Here is a 16,670-nt window from a genome sequence, read left to right as displayed (position 1 = left end):
GGTTAGGGCTCCCCTAAACACGGGTGGGGAAGATCGGGGCTCCCTTAAACACAGATCTGTGGGTCTGAGCTCCACTAGACACCGGCGTGAGGGTTTTGGGCCTCCTTGGACACAGGTTTGCGGTTCTGGGCTCCCCTAGACACGGGTAGGGAAGGTCTGAGCTTCCCTGAGCAAAGGTGGGGGGCTCTGAACTCCGCTGGATACGGGTGGGGAAGATCGGGGCTCCCCTAAACACAAGTGTGTGGGTCTGAGCTTCACTAGACACCTGCGTGAGGGTTCTGGGCTACCCTGGACACGGGAGAGAGAGGTCTAGGCTCTCCTGAACACAGGTATAGGGTTTCTGGGCTCCCTGAACACAGGTGGGGGCATTCAGCACCCTCCCGGCCAAATTGAGTAGCGTGAGCCCCAAACTCCAGCAAGCTCCATTTCTCTTCTGCCTTCGCGGCCGTTTATCTGATTTGGAGCCGAACCTCTGAGGGCGGTGCAGAAGCCGCGACACCCCAGCCCCTTTCGCCCCAGGCCCCGGGCGCGGCCTCCGCCTCCGCCTTCCCGCTCTACCCGTAAGCCCCGCCCCTGTGTCCCTGGGAGGGCGGGGGCGGGCCACGCGCGGAGGGTCTGGGCGGAATCCGGAAGGGACCGGTTTGCGGGCGAGGGGCGTGGTCCCGGCCAATGACAGCGCCGGGAGTTCTTGGAAGTCGCCGCTGCAGCGCGCGGGGGCGGGGCTCGGAGACAGGGTTAATTTGCATGTCCCGGCCCTTTGGTTGTGATTGGCACTGGGTCGCTCCGCCCCGCGCGCTGACTAGTTACCCACCTCCAGCGCCCGGCCTCCGGCTCAAATTTCCTCGCAATGATCGAGTCCCTGTCCCGCCTGGCTAGCAACTGGGCCACGGCGTGGTCTGAGTCGCGCCCTCCCTCGAGCGGGTGGACCTCGCCCAGAGTCCTGGAACCGGAGAAACCGGTCTGGGTGCTGCTTCTGGGCTGATCCCGACCTGCGGCCCGGCCCTTTCCCAGATCCAAATAGGCCGAACTGGGGCACTCTTCTCTTGTGTCCTACATAGCCGGGCAGAGGAGACGGGAAAGGGGACATCGGGATGGGGGACACGACTAGAGCTGTCCCTTACTTACTCTCTTGCAGGGCGATCCTCTCTGGGCCTCAGTTTCCCCATCTGTAAAAAGTGGAAGTTAATAGGAAAGACCCCAAAGGAAGGTTGCAAATGCATCTTTATTCACAAAACGCACCTGATACGCTCAGTTCCTGCCCCCGTGGTGGAAGATGACAGGCTAGAAGAGGAGACAAACCCAGAAACAAAAGTAAAATCACAGTTGTGATAAATCTCACCAAAAATGAAAAAATGTTTTAAAGTAGCTCTTGTTCTGAGTGTCAATAAATATAGGGGTCTTGGGCCAAAATGGGAGCAGACAGGTGACACTTCACTGAGGATTTGCCCCTTGAGCTGAGCTGCCTTAACTAGGTGAACAAGGAAGTGAAAAATCTCCAGGAGGAGGTCACAGCCTATACAAAGGCCCGGTGGCTGGGTAGAGTGTAGGAGTATGAGGAACAAAAAGCACGTCAGTGTGGCTGGAGGGTGATGCAAGATTATGCCAGAAATGGGCTGGGCCCCCATCAAGCTAGGCCTTGCAGACAATGGTAGGAGTTTCGTCCTTCTTCCAGAAACAGAATTTTCTAAACTCTGGGACAGTGTGGCAAAATGATTCAATGTTATTTAAATAGCATGGAACGAACCCCTCGGTTTCTCTCTTTTCAGCTTTTATCCTTCTCAGCCCAAGGATAGCTCCTTCCTCTGGTAACAATGTGTCTTTGACACTGGCTAATCTGTCATGGTAACTCACTGGCTACTGTTTCAGCAGGATCATATGACATTGTTTTGTTTTCATTGTAACTTCTTAAAAGATTACTTTCTAAGTAAGGTGAGTGATTAACAAGAGGGTTAAGTCAGAGAAAAACATTAGGTAGATAATAGCACAATTAGCTTAGCTGGGCCAGGTAGCTTGTGCCTATAGTCCCAGCTACTCAGGAGGCTGAGGCAGGAGGATCGCTTGAGGCCAGGAGTTGGAGGCTGCAGTGAGCTATGATCACACCTGTGAATAGCCACCGCACTCCAGCCTGGAAAACATAGTGAGACCCAGTCTCTAAAAAAAAATTAATAATAATAGTACGGTCATTATGAAGATATCCCAAATATCCTGACCCTCAACCATCTGAGCTTTGGGGAATTCTATTCTAAGAGCCATGGGAAAACCATTGATTAAATGAGATGATAAATATTAAGCACTTAGCACCTGTTTACCTGAGACAACCTCGTTCACTCATTCAGGCTTGGGCATGGGGGCACTGGTGGAATTGACATTTGAGTTGGGGTGTGGATGCTAAATAAAATATATCATTGCAGGCAGGGAGAAGTGCTATGTTAGATCAGGCAGCCAAAGAAAGATTCCCCAAGGAAGTGACATTTCAGTAGAAACCTGAAGAAAGTGAGGATTAACTTGTGGGAGGCCAGGAGAACAGCACTGCAGGCAGAAGAAATGGCAAGTGCAAAGGCCCTGGGGCCGCAAGACACTTGGAGTATTCTGAAAGCAGAAGGGTCAGGGTGGATGGAGCGGAGGGGAACCCGGATTAGTGAAATGATCCAATTTGTGTTGTATAGGTCAATGCAGCTGTTGTACAGAAATAGATTTTGGAGACAAAAGCAGGGGGGAGGTCACCACACTAGTAAAGGTGAGAGGTGATGGCTGCTTACAACAGAGTAAGTGGTGAAGGTGGGGGAAGGCTTGGAGTGGGGTTACAGGTCGAGCTGACAGCACCAGCTGCTGGAGCAGGTCTGAGGAAGGGAGAAATAGTCGGGAGGATCTCTCAACCGGAAGGCTGCCATTACCATTGATACAGAGGATAGGGTGGCAGGAAACATGGAGAATCCTCTTTGGCTCCTGTACATTTGGAATACCTTAGACGCCCTCGAGGAGACATCAGGAGAGAGGGGCTGCTCAAGGAAGTCTGGAGGTTGCAGGAATGGTTTCAGGACTAAATTTTCAGCTAAATTTGGGAAGGTCTGTAGAGGGATGGCATTTATTTATTTATTTTTGGAGACAGGTCTCACTCTGTCACCCAGGCTGGAGTGTAGTGGCATGATCATAGCTCACTACAGCCTCCAACTCCTGGGCTCAAGCGATCCTCCTGCCTCAGTCTCTTGAGTAGCTGGGACTACAAATGTGTGCCACCATGTCCAGCTAATTTTTCTTATTTTTTTTTATAGAGATGGGGCCTCGCTATGTTGCCCAGCCTGATGTCTTGAACCCCCGGGGCTCAAGTGATCCTCCCGCCTCCGCCTCCCAAAGTGCTAGGATTACAGGTGTGAGTCACCGTGCCAGGCCTATACTTGTATTTCTGTATGTGCTTTTAAATGTCCAGCGCTGTTACCACCCTAAGTGCTAACAATAATAAAATAATAACACACATAACATTTTCGGCGTGCCAGGCACTCTGCTGCATGCATGATCTCACTTGAGTCCTACAAGGAGGCAGGGACTTTCATTATCCCCAATTTACAACCAGGGAAACTGAGGCCCAGAGAGGTGAAGTGACTTGCTCAGGGCTGAACAGCAGGTGTGTAGAGCTGGCCATCTGGCTCTGGAAGATGTACTCCTTACCCCACAACTTCTACAGCTGGCCTTTGTCACTCACGCAGGGTTCTGAGTTACCTGTGTTGCCTGTGTGTGTAGATCTGTCTGTCTGGCTCCGCCTTTTATCCTCCGGGGAGTAGCCACCCATAGTCCACATTGGACTGGTCGGATGGGCATGCAGGCTGTTTCCAGTTCGTGTCAACTTGGTACAGTGCAGCAAACACCCTTCTGGAGCCTCCTCTTGCAGGCCTGGGGTTCCCTGGGGAATCTCCTGGTCATGGGATATGTGACCTTTTTAGTTTTCACAGCCATTGTGCAAGAAATTACTCCACGCTTCATCAGTGGGCTTTGTTGTTACAAGTTTTCAATTCTGCTTATTCTTGTGGGTCAAATGGGGTCTCGGAGAGGGGTATAGTTTAAGGGGATGTGTGTGTAGGGTGCCTGTTCCAGCCGGGTCTTCTCTGCCATCACCTCCAGGCCCCAGCCCCCGTGGTCGGGCACCGGAAACCCCAAGGCGGCCCGGGGCGGGGGCGGTGGTCGGCCAAGCCGCTTCCCGCGGAAGGAAGGGCCCGGCGGTTCCTGCGACAGGATGCGCGGCGAGGCCCCCTCCCCAGCCGCTGGGGACTTCCCGGGGCCAGTCTCGTAGCGGAGTAGCTGCGATGCGGACGCACCGAGCTACCGTCTGGGGTGTGGGGCTCCTGTGCTCCCCACACCCCTGTCCCACGTCCCCTTGGGGACTTCTGGGTTGGGACTCAGAGTGGGTGGTGCTAAAACTCCCCTACGTTTTCCTGGAAGGAATCAGGCGGCCCCTCCACCCTACCCTCCTCCCCTCGGGCCTCGGGGTCAGGTCCCCCGAGGGTCACGGGACGCCAGCGCCGGCCCAGCCAGCCGTCGGGGGGCGGGGCGGGCGCTTTCCCGGCGCCACCATTCCCCGCACCTGCGGCTCCTTTGTCCTCTCAACAGTCCTCCTCCCCTCACCCTGGGGCAACGCCCACAGCCCCTCTCCTAAACCAAAGTGGGGGAAACAAGAAGGGTTTTTCCTCTCGGGGTGGCTTAATTTGGAGCTGGGCGTGACCCAAGCAAATAACTAGGGTTCTCACGGGCATTTGTAAACCTAAAGCTAGGTGGGAAAGCTGTTTAGAGGCCTATTTCACAGGTGAGGAAACTGAGGCTGGGAGCTCACCTTCCAGCCTGAGCCACACAGCTACACTTCCGGAGATTGGAATTGGGGCATTAAGGGCACTTAAAAGCTGACCCGCTCAGCTCCACCCCAGGCTATGGGACTCCCACCAGAGCTGACTCGGTTGGTCTGGGGTGGGAGGGTGCGTGGGGGGCAAGATCCGCCACCTTTCAAGGTTCCAAAAGAGGCGTGGTCCCCAACTCCGCTAGGGGCACTGTACCTGGCAGTATCTCCCCAAACCCCTAAACTCAGAAAACCCTCTTCTCCCACCCCCCCCCGAGTTATAGAGGAATTTCGAGGGAACCCCCAGACCTCAGGGGGTTAACGGGGAGTCGAGTGGAGCGCCACCAGCACGGAAGTGTTGAGGCGAAGAAAAGGGGGCCTAGCCCGCTCCCGCCCACGTGGTAACCGGTCTGACCGGTTCCTGGGGCCCCAGCGAGTCGCCGCCAGCGCCTGACCCTTTAACCCTGCCCCTCCCCCACCAGGGAAGAAAACCAGACAGCCGACTTTTTACTCAAACGGTCTTTATTTTCCTAGCTGACATTTCTAACAAAACGCCAGGTAGACGGAGTTAAAAGAATCCACGACTGGAAAGGTAAACAGATCGTCAGAAACTCGCTGGCAAGAATTTCCCCACTCCCAAAACTGGCCCAGTGTCACCGGTAACTGGTCCCAGCTTAACCTTACAGTGCTTTGAACACCCCCTCCACATTTTCGGGATTCAGACCAGGAACGTCTGGGTTAATTGTGTCCGTGTGTCTGAGGGAGGATCACGCTTGAGACTGGGAACATACTCGCCACCTCTAACGCACCAGATGAGAAAATTTTGAATCTAAAACTCTCCTGCTCCCACCCGAAGGCTCAGGGGCACGTGGCACTAACCAGCAGCGCCCACGAACAAAGTGACTCAGGCCACTCTCCTCCCACTCCCCAGGGCAGGTCCACACCCCAGACCCTCCCAGGCCCCACACCCACGCAAGGAACAGGAAGCTCCCCACGTCTGCCCCATGACGCAACGATGACCGCTTGCACAAGTATGTCAGCGGCGGGGGAAGGGGAGTGCGGGGAATTCTCAGAGGCTGGAAACGCAAACACCGACTATTGAAAACCCTTGAAGGGGCAGCACAGCCCCCAGTAAAAAACAAAGTCCGACCCTGAGGAAATTAAAGAACCAAGCCTCCCTTCTCCCAGTCCGGAAGGAGAAGGAAAGGTCCACGTCCCAGTCCGTTAAGACAGCACCTGTGGGCGCGGCAGGTCTCGGCGGAAGGCGCCCGCGCCCCTGGCTCAGGTTCCTCGGTGCCGTCGCTGCACACAGAAGGCGACGGCTCCCCGGGGGCAGAGTCCCTCTCCGGGCCTCTTCAGCAGCCCGGGCGGCGGCTTCTCTCCACGGTTTCCGCGGGCGCTCCCCCGGGGGTGGGCCTCGCCTCGGGTCTGAGCACTTGGGTCAAAGGTTGGACCCGCGCTCTGGGCTCCGGTAGCGCCGCTCGGGGTCTTCAGAAGGCCACCACGGCCCGCACGAGCACGTTCAGCATATTGTCCGCCGGGCGGCAGGCCGGCTTTGCCTCGCACGCGGGCGGCGCCGTCGGGGGGGCCGCGGGGCTGCAGTTCAGGAGGCCGGAGAAGCGCCTCTGTAGGACGCGGGCCAGGTTGGGGAAGGCGCCCTCCGCCTGCGCCGGAGAAGGCTGCAGGCGATCAGGGACCTCCGGAGACGCCGCCGCCTCCTCCTCTTCTTCCTCCAGACGGGCTTTCTTGCTTGGGACCAGTCCGACGTCCCCTCCGTCGCTCAGGCTGCTGCTCCGCCGCTTGCGGCTGACTTTGGCGGGGCGCGGGCCTCCCCGGGGAGGGGCCTCCTCGGCTCTGGGCGCCTCCTGCGTGTCCATGGGCTCCGGGGAGGGCTGCTCACCGTCGAGGCGCGCTGCCTCGGCTTCGGCTTCCCGCGGCCGGTGCAGGCGAGGGTCAGGGGAGCGGGCGGGCTGCAAGGACACCTCGGGCTCGTGGGCCTCCACCTTGGCAGAGAGGTAGAGCTCCCGGGCGCTGCGCATGACCAGCGACAGCTGCAGACTCCGGTGCAGCCGCAGGCCACCGCGCTGCATGCGCGAGTGGTACATCTTCCAAACAGACAGGGTCATGATGCGTTGTGCCTCCTTCTGCACCTCCATAGCGGCTCGACGGTGAAGGCGACAGGGACTCCCGGGATGGACAAGACGGGCGGCAGGTGCACTCCGGACAACGGGTTCGCTCACGTCTCTATCCACGCGCCGACCCACGCAGTAACACTGCTAGGACGCTCTGCCCCGGCGCCCGCCACCCGGGCCCGTTTATACTCCGAATGACGTTACGGAGACGCCCCGCCCAATCAGAAGGCCGCATCCGGGCTTTCCACCGCCCAGTGGCTGGAGACTCCTTAAAGCGACAGGGTGCAATTTACTCAGCGAGGAAAAGGGACCTAAAGCCGGCAAGGAGGAGCGTCCCCCTCTCCACGCTGAACTCTCGGGGTGGTCTCCTTTCTCTGAGTTCCGTCAATGCACCAGCGCAGGCCGGGGGGGAGGGCCGAGGGGGGGCTCAGGGCCCACCCACATGCTTGGAGGCCCCAGCGGGTCGTAGGCGGCAAGTTTCCCCTCGTACCGGGGAAGACCCGGGTCGAGCTGGCATACCCCGTGGGCACTGCTCCTGGCATCTACCAGGCGTCTAATAAATGTTTTCTGCATCAATAACGATGCAGCTTACTTCGTGCCAGGCACTGTTAAACAATTTCCTTTTATTAATACCTTTGCATTAATTCCTTTTGTTAACAGTGTTAATATACACTGAGTATATCTACTTTCTTCAGGGGGCAAAACCAAGGCAGAGTCACTCGTCCAATATTTGCTAAACGAATAAATGGGCTACTGCAGTGAAAGGGGGCCACTGGGACCTCCAGCTCTTCTGTCTCTAACGTACGTGTACGCCAGCCGTCCTCATTCCGAAATTGCCCACCCGGCGGGCAGCCCGGGCTACAGCTCTGAACCGAGCATCCCCCCAGTTTCCTGAGACAGGAGGCACGGGTGGGCTTGGCGCTTGCACGGCGGCAGACACAGCCGCATGACAGTCCCTGTGAACACGTGGCTTCCGCCCCCTAGACTACAGGGGCGGTGCTCCGCCTCCGCGCCCCGGGAGGCGGGTTCGAATCGGAGCTGGAAACTGAGCGCTGTAGAGAAAGAGCAGATAGAAAGCGTCGGCCCCATCCTCCACTAGGTGCGATCCCTCCAAGAAAACCTAAATCTAATCCCTCAAAAACAGGATGCAAAATTTGTTCGAATACATCCATTCATTCGTAGTGCGGGCCCTTTAAGAGGTGGCGCCCTTCCCCCTCCCCCGCCAGACGCGCCCGCAGAGCCTTCCCGCCACCTCGCGGGCAGACTTCCACGGCTAAATTTGGAAAGAGTGACGTAGGGCAGGCGCCAGAGCCGCTTCCGGCTGCCCATACAAGGGCAGGGGCCGGCACACAGCGCTGGCGGGATGCGGCAGACTTCCGGGGACGGGGCTTTGGCTCTGGATACGCCCCCACCCTCCCCGTCCCGGCCGTCCGGGTCCGGCTGGAGCCCCGGGCTTCCTGACCCGCTTCCAAACGGGCGGGTGGGAAGGGAGAGGAAGGTTTCACTTCCTTCCCTCCGGGGGCCAGGAAGGCGCGATGCCGAGAAAACACCCCGCAGCGGGTAGGGGCGACCTCAGGGCTCCCACTGACGCCATCTCTTCGACACCCTACGTAACCAGCCTGCCAACACGACAGGTGACCTGCTGGGGACACCTTCATCTCATCCCTCCCCCCCTCCCACGGAGACCCCAGATATTTTCCCCTACAAAGCCCCCTCCCAGATTATTCCTGCCCTCCCCGCAACCCCCATGCTTTGGAGCACCCCCACGTCCCGCACCGCCTCCGCACGTGAGGACTCAACAATTCTTCCCTCCTAAAAGACCCCCTCCAAAACCTGTCCCCATTCAGCGAGGCTGCCACACTGCGGCGACCTGCGGAGGACGCCCCCATCCCTGCCCCCCCGACCACCAGGGAGACACCACAATGACATCCCCGGGCCCCACACAGCCACAGCGACACGCACAGGGGCGACCCGCGGAGGGCGACCCCCCTGACATCCCGCCCACCATCCTCCAGGGAAGACCAGTTCCCCTACCTCCCGCTCAGACGACCACCCCAAAAAAGTGCTTTCCCGGAGACCTCACACAGGGCGCCTCTGTCACACAGGGGGTGACCCTAGGAGCCCCTGACCAGACATTTCTGGTCCCTCCCAGACGGAGATCCCACACGCACAGGACCGCCCTGGAGACCATCCTCAAAGCCACCAATACACCCCTTCCCTTAACCCCCTCCAAGCTCGCACTTACACTCTTCGCTTACGGAGAAACGTGTCTCCGAAACCCACCCCCACACATGCTCTGCAAGGTGATGCTCCCCCCATAGGCGTCTCTGGAGGCCCCATTCACGGCCACCCCACCCCAAGCACCCCAAGGCGACCTCCCACCCCCTTTGCAGGAAAAAGGAGGGAGTCTCAGAACTCCCCGCAGGAGAATTCCCGGTCTTCACTCCGCCCCTGCAGGGAGGAGGAAAAAACCACCTCTCCCCTCAACTCTTCCCAAACCTGCCATTCGGGACCCTAGGCTGGGACGATCTCCCAGGACGGGATCCCGGTGCCAGCCCAGGGAGTCTGTTAAAAGATTCAGCAATCGAAAGAGCCCCTCCCCCAGCCATAATCCCGTCTGAGTTAAGGGAGGCTATTATTATTTACATGACCCAGAAGGGAAACTGAGGTAGCGCAGCAACAATCCGAGGGGCTGGGTCTCGAACCGAGATTCCGAGCTCGGACCCAAACCCAGCCAGACAGAACTAGAACACTACCCCGGTCAGACACGCGAAGGCGGAGGGGTGGGGCATGCAGGCCGGAAGCCGCCTCTGCCCACAACCAAGATGGCCGCGGGAGGGCGGAAGTTTCTGCACTTCGGGCCTCTAAGGCCTCTCTTTCTCCCTTGGAGGCCCTGCTCTCGATGGTGGCGTGGCGGGGGCCGGGGAGGCGGCGCGTCCTACTCGGCTGGGAGGGAACCCGCTAGCAAACCCAAGCCGGGAGAAGGGTTCGGCGTGGGGGGAGGGGGGCGGTTGACATGTCTCTCGAAGACCCTTTTTTTGTAGTCCGAGGGTGAGTGACAGCGATGGGGGAAGGCGGAGGGTGCTCAATCCCCAAGCCAGCCAGTGGCTGGTTGCCGGCCAAAGCGTGCCAGGCAGGCTGGGCACGGCCGTTAGGGTGCACGGGTGGTCCGGGGGCTGAGTGGGAGGGGTACGCAAGGGGGATATAGGGGTCTCCTGAGCCCCCCATTAGTTTGGGGGCTCAGCAGGGGGCAAGGGCAGGCGGCAGGACCGTCTGTCCCCAACCGCGTCTGCTGTACCCCTGCCTGCAGCGAGGTGCAGAAGGCGGTGAACACGGCCCGCGGGCTGTACCAGCGCTGGTGCGAGCTGCTACAGGAGGGCGCGGCGGTGGGACGCGAGGAGCTGGACTGGACCACCAATGAGCTGCGGAATGGCCTGCGCAGCATTGAGTGGGACCTCGAGGACCTGGAAGAGACCATTGATATCCTGGAGCTTCTGGTGGGGGGGTGGCATGGGAGAGCCCATTGCAGAGCCAGCCCTTGGGGAGGCTGGACACTTGGAAGGGTAGAGGGAGGTGGGTATCTGGCTCTGGCTTTAACCCTTGACTCTTAGCCCACGGATAGTGGAATCCAGTCCAGGCAAGTTCAAGCTCCCAGCTGGGGACCTGCAGGAGAGAAAGGAGTTCGTGGAGCGGATGCGCGAGGCGGTCCAAGTGAGGAGACATCCTGTGGGGGTGACTGTGGGGAGGTTAAGGGTGTCTTTACTCCCTAATGCTGTCTTAACCCCCAGGAAATGAAGGACCATATGGTCAGCCCAGCAGCCGTAGCCTTCATGGAGAGGAATAACAGAGAGGTAAGGCACCTGCCCCGACATGCCCACCTGAGTCTGTCTGGGTGACCCACCCCTTTGAGCGCCAGCCTGATCCCTCTGTGTGTGTGTCCGCCTGTCCCTTCTGTGTTAGTGCCCATCTGCTCTGAGTGCAGTTGTCTTCTGGCTGTCTACCTACCTGCTCTTGCTCGGTGTGTACACCTGAGCCCTCTGTGTGTGTATATTTCCGTGGGTACCTCTCCACCTTCTCCTCCGGGTTTGTGCGGGTTTCCTTCTGGGGAGCGGAGGGCTGGGGGGCTGTATATCTTTCTCCTTTCTGCTTCTGTGCCATTTGCTCTGTGTGCGACTATTTCCAGGGTGTCTGCCTTTGTCTCTGTGCATGCACCTGACCTATCCAAGTGCGTGCACTTGGCCTCTGAGCGCACCTCTCTCCATCTGCCCTTGACATACCTACCAGTTCCTGTGTGAGTGTGCCTGCCCTGTGCACATGTGTGTGCATGCGCACGTTCTCCCTGCTGCTTGTCCATCTTTCTCATGTTGTGTGGCCATTCTTTGCTTATCAAAAACCACCAGCCTCTCTCCGTCCCCTCATAAGCCCCCGTGGGGTCTGGGAGCTGAGCCCCCCCCCACTAGTTTGGCATCCCATAGCAGTGCCCACGTGTCTTCCAGATGTGCCACCTTAGGGATTAAAGGCCAAACTCTAAAAGACATCTAATAATAAGTGTTCTATCACCTGAACACTTAGGTCAGGCTGAATGCTTTGCTGCTTTGCCTGCAGCCAGCCCGGGGAAGAGCCACTGGACTGAGGTCATGCACCTAGTAAGTGATGGAAACCGGATTCAGCCATCTGACTCTGTTATGAAATAATTTCTAAAAAAGAAAAACAATAAAAGGTGACATTTATTAGTACTTAGTATGTATTGGGCACTCTTCTAAGTGGATTAATTCATTAAATCCTCATTCCAACCCCAGGAAACAATGAATGCTCTCCCCGTTTTATAGATGAGGAAACTGAGGCACAGGGAGGTCAAGTGACATGGTCTTGGGGGAACCCAGGCCAGTCTGTCCCAGAGACTGCCTTCCTGACATCCACTGTGTGGCTGTGCCACACATGTGCCCTGCTGTGAGTGGGTGTCCCCCCCTGAGCCTGGTCTGTGTCTCTGCAGATGCTGGTGGCCAAGCCAGCCACCCAGAAGTCACCCAGTGACCTGCTGGATGCCAGCGTGGTCTCGGCCACCTCTCGCTACATCGAGGAGCAGCAGGCCACGCAGCAGGTGTGTGCGGGGGGCCGGGGGCCCTGAGATGGAAGAGCCGGCAGACCATGCTAGGGTCCCTGCCAACCGCACCTGCCGCCCCTCCGCTCTGCAGCTGATCGTGGACCAACAGGATCAACAGCTGGAGATGGTGTCTGGGAGCATCCGGGTTCTGAAACACATGTCCGGCCGCGTTGGGGAGGAACTGGACGAGCAGGGCATGTGAGGCCAGGCCCCTGGGGGTGGGCCAGGGGCACCCTGGTGTGCTTGGGCCCTTTGGGGGCTGATGCCATCCTGGTCTTTGCAGCATGCTGGATGCGTTTACTCACGAGATGGACCACACCCAGTCCCGGATGGATGGGGTCCTCAGGAAGATGGCCAAAGTGTCCCACATGACGAGTGGTGAGTCCCCTGGGCGGCAGTAGGTCCTGGTGTGGGCAGGTTGTGGGTAGTACCCTCTCCCCGTGTGACCTCTGACTCTCTTGTCCGCAGACCGCCGGCAGTGGTGTGCCATCGTAGTGCTGCTCGGGGTTCTTCTCGTGGTTTTAATCCTACTCTTCTCTCTCTAACCCCAGCCCTCCCTAGGGGGGCTGGTCCCTCATGCCTGGGGAGCCGCTAAACACTTTTGAGCTGGCCTTGTCCCCGGGGAGGAGAGGATCCCACCTGGGAGGCTGTCCCCAAGGCTGTCATCCAGAGCCAGCAGGACCCTCAGGGCCCTGGGCTGGACACCCTGCCCCTGGTCCTGTGTCAAGTGCGCTTAGGGGGTGGTGGAGGTAGGGAGACCTCAGACACACCCCTCCCCATTTCTATTTCCGGTGTCCCAAAGCCATTCGCTCCTGTGCCTTCTCCATGTGCCAATTTGGAAATAAAATCCCAGCCTTTTTTTGTACATATTTGTATCATATGGTGTGTTGACTACAAACTTGTGATGGAACCCTGATTGGACCTCCCATTCCAAGCCACTGTTTGCCTGAGCAAGAGCCCCAGGATGTGTGTGTGTTTTACGGATTTCAATGGTTGATATTTGGTGCAGAAGAGACTATTCTGGTTTATTTTTGGGTTTTAATAATGGATAATTCATTACTATTGAAACTTCCAAACCTTGACTTTCCTTGAGTTTCTGAAGTTCTTTCTGAGCAGCTGCTTATTCTATGCCTAAGGTAAATAAATCCCTTAGATGTGGAGCTTAACAGTCACTCCTGAGGGGCTTTTGAGTGACACTGGGTTCCACTGCAAACCTAGTTTACTGCGATTCCTGAGAAGCCATAGGGCCTTCCTGAGTACAAAGTGATTCCCATAAACGGAGGAAACCTGCAAGTAAGTGCTGTGCATCTGAGATTATTAGATGTTTCCAGCCCACGCGTTATGTAATCAGGCATCAAAACCAAGCATCTCCGTTGCTCATTTACACATTATAAAGTGCTGTTACAAGGATATCTTTCTATTAGCAAATTTGTCAAATCTTAAAAAGAAACATATGTACAGAGTCCTTTTTAACGGGCTAGGTTCTCTTAATCCTTTCTGTACTTAATTCTAAATCTTCCTTGGGTTAAAGGATGCACTTTTGGAGACAGGCGCTGTGGCACCTGCCCGTAGCTGCAGGTATTCAGGAGGCTGAGGTGAGGGGATCGCTCGAGTCTAGGAGTTCAAGGTTGCAGTGAGCTATGATCACACCATTGTAGTCCAGTCTGGGTGACACAGAGACACCTAGTTTCTTTAAAAAAAAAAAATTGCTGGGCATGGTGGCTCAAGTTTTTTTTCTTTCTTTTTTAAACCACAATTAAGAATAATAGATTGTTGTAAGAAACAAGCAAACACATCGATTTAAAAACGGGCAAAACTGGCTGGGCACGGTGGCAGGCGCCTGTAGTCCCAGCTACTCAGGAGGCTGAGGCAGGAGGATCATTTGAGCCCAAGAGTTTGAAGTTCAATGAGCTATGATCACACCACTGCACTCCAGCCTAGGTGACAGAGCAAGAACCTGTCTTTATAAAAAAATTATAAAAAGGCCGGGCGCGGTAGTTCACACCTGTAATCCTAGCACTCTGGGAGGCCGAGACGGGCGGATTGTTTGAGCTCAGGAGTTCGAGACCAGCCTGAGCAAGAGCGAGACCCCATCTCTACTAAAAATAGAAAGAAATTATCTCGACAACTAAAAATATATAGAAAAAACTAGCCGGGCATGGTGGCACATGCCTGTAGTCCCAGCTACTCGGGAGGCTGAGGCAGGAGGATCGCTTGAGCCCAGGAGTTTGAGGTTGCTGTGAGCTAGGCTGACGCCCGGCCAAGAGTGAGACTGTCTCAAAAAAATAAAAGGCGGGGCGGGGGTAGGGGGGAGATGCATTTCTGGAAGATGTGTGGTTTCTGCTTACCTGGGGTTGCCTACATGCTTAGAAAGGCAAGATATCCTGTTACTTGCAGTTACTTGTGACTAGAATCACCGATGGCTTTTTGTTGGGGATGCTGTTGGCTCTTAGAACCCCTACTTTTGGTTGGCCGGACCACTCCAAAGGGGGCTGGTCTTGCTGAAATATACCCCATCGCCTGTGAATTGAAGGATCACTCGGTCATCTTCCCCCAAATCATTGCAGTCAGATGCACTTGGCTTGGGCTGAGCAATGAAGGCTGCTTCTCCATCTCAGAGCAAAGATCTTTTAACCTAGTGGGATCCCCAAGGTTGGTGAATATCCTTCCCATGTTACTTTGAAAATCAGTCATGCTATTTATGAATCAATGGGGCTCTTTCACTTGAAGAGATCCCAAGGTTGGTAAATATATTTCCCATGTCACTTTGAACTAATCCCACGCTATCTTTGAATCTGTGGGGCCTCAGGGCACCTCATGTTTTTTCTTACTTGATGGAACCTTTTGTCCTTTCCAGGGGACAGGAGGGCAGCACGTGTGGGCCAGGGCCAGCCTGTCAGTGGGAACATGGTGCCCCTGCTGGGGTAGCTGGGTGGGTGCTGCAACTGAAAGAGTCAGGGGGCTCTAGGTGTCCCCCCCCGCGCCCCCCAACCCCCAGTGAGCAGCATGCGCAGGGCTGTTACAAAGGCGTTTAGTTTATTCTCATCAGTATCACTGATATCCTCTCGGTTCACATTTGCCAACACCGCTCCTCTCCTTACAGTAGTTAATGTGCAATCTCACTTGGGGGCCCGGGGAGGGGGCGGGGCTCGGCCCAGGGTAGGGAGGGCGTTGGCACTTCACGGGGACAGGGTGGGCGCCCGGCCCCCGTGAAAGAGGCGTGGGTGAGTGGGCGGCCAGGGAAGCGGAGTTGGAGGGGATGAGGAGAGGGCCCCACAGTCTTTTTTTGATGACTCCCCATTCCTGTTCCTTCCTGGCTGCCCAGGATGGGGGGACCATGCAGCTCAGAGCAGGGCAGGGCAGGAAGAGAAGGGAAAAGCAGCAGGCCGCCCAGGGCTGGGGGAATGGCAGGGCCAGGGGGTTGGGGGGCTCCTGGGGTAAGGCACAACCCTGTCTTTGGCTCTCCTGGTGAGGAGTTTCCTCCCCTGCACCCCCTGCCCAGCCCCTCCCCATCCCCCATCCCCTCCCCCCCAGACCCACACACACAGTCCCGGGAGCCAGGGGCACCTCCTGGGGTCCCTGAAACAAGTGGGCTCTGCCACCCAAGCCAGTGGTGCAGGGCCTCGGAGACAGGGGCAAGCCCCGCCCGAGGAAGAGGCAGGGAGGGGCCGGTGGGGGCCTGCCCAGGACAAGGGGATGGGGAGGGAGGAGACCCCTGGTCCCAGAGAGCTGCCCCCCAACTAAGGCCTGGAAGGAGGGGAGCACCTGGGAGCTCCTGCTTCCTTTTGGGGGCCTGGCTGGAGCCCCCTGCCTGCCCCTCAGCTCCCCACCGGGCCCTGCTGCTTGCCAAGTGACCAGGATATTGTGCTTTGGGATCAACGCTGGGGTGGGGCGTCAGGCCAGGAGGGCAGGGGAAGGGAGGGGCGACTAAGGTGCTTGTGCTTTAGCTGGGGGTGTCGACTCCCCCCCTAGACTCAGGCAGGCAGCTGGGGGCTAAGGTGCTGGGGCCGGGCCAGGACAGCAGAGTGCCAGGACCCCAGCCAGACCCCCACACCTCGGACTGACCCCCTGCAACAAGCAGATGTTAGGAAGGACCCCCTAGCAGGCTGGCGGGGCTGCTGGGTCAGGTGGATGGTCACCAAATCAGACTCAGAGGGTCATCTATGGCCATACCACCCTGAACATGCCCGATCTCGTCTGATCTCAGAAGCTAAGCAGGGTCAGGCCTGGTTAGTACGTGGATGGGAGACAGATTCAGAGGGTCCAGTTGGGGCCCTGCCTCTTTAGAGAGGCCACTGGGAGCAATGGGGAGGGAGACCAGAGGCAGGGCGGACAAGGCCCAGGGACACAACTGTGAGATGGCGAAATCACAACCCATGTGGGGTACGGGGAGTAGAAAAAGAAAAGAACCCTCCACAATCACATGTAAAACTAAAATAAAAATGAAAATACTCTCCAACCCATGGAGCAGCAAATATAAAAGAAAAAGAAATACTCACTCTGGGGGAGGAAAAAAAAAAAAAAGGAATGGTAAGAGAGAAAATTCTGGAAACAACTGCTAACAATGGAAGTGGGCCCAGCCCCGCCCAGCCCCCAGGAGCTGGGCTTAGCC

At 57.1% G+C, this 16,670-nt stretch overlaps 2 protein-coding genes across 3 annotated transcripts; one reads left to right on the top strand and one right to left on the bottom strand.

Annotated features, from left to right (window-relative positions):
• Window positions 1-5,899: 5,899 nt before the first annotated feature.
• Window positions 5,900-7,520, bottom strand: IER2 (immediate early response 2). The gene has a single exon (XM_012641504.1). The coding sequence runs from the start codon at window positions 6,976-6,978 to the stop codon at window positions 6,313-6,315; it is 666 nt and encodes a 221-aa protein (XP_012496958.1). The 5' UTR covers window positions 6,979-7,520; the 3' UTR covers window positions 5,900-6,312.
• Window positions 7,521-9,924: 2,404 nt separating this feature from the next.
• Window positions 9,925-12,919, top strand: STX10 (syntaxin 10). Of its 2 annotated transcripts, XM_012641354.1 has the most exons (8): window positions 9,925-10,005; window positions 10,265-10,434; window positions 10,571-10,665; window positions 10,743-10,805; window positions 11,948-12,055; window positions 12,150-12,256; window positions 12,342-12,436; window positions 12,527-12,919. In XM_012641354.1, exons 1-8 carry the CDS (start codon window positions 9,971-9,973, stop codon window positions 12,601-12,603), a joined length of 750 nt encoding a protein of 249 aa, XP_012496808.1. In that variant the 5' UTR covers window positions 9,925-9,970; the 3' UTR covers window positions 12,604-12,919. The 2 variants fall into 2 exon arrangements, with proteins under 2 accessions (XP_012496808.1, XP_012496809.1); XM_012641355.1 differs by lacking the exon at window positions 12,527-12,919 and having other exon boundaries at window positions 12,150-12,252; window positions 12,342-12,430.
• The last annotated feature ends 3,751 nt before the right edge of the window (window positions 12,920-16,670 follow it).

This window comes from Propithecus coquereli, unplaced genomic scaffold (assembly GCF_000956105.1).
Source record: "Propithecus coquereli isolate 6110/MARCELLA unplaced genomic scaffold, Pcoq_1.0 Scaffold164, whole genome shotgun sequence".
Lineage (NCBI taxonomy): Eukaryota > Metazoa > Chordata > Mammalia > Primates > Indriidae > Propithecus > Propithecus coquereli.
Note: the sequence above shows the minus strand (reverse complement) of the source record. Positions and strands in the feature narration are given on the sequence as shown.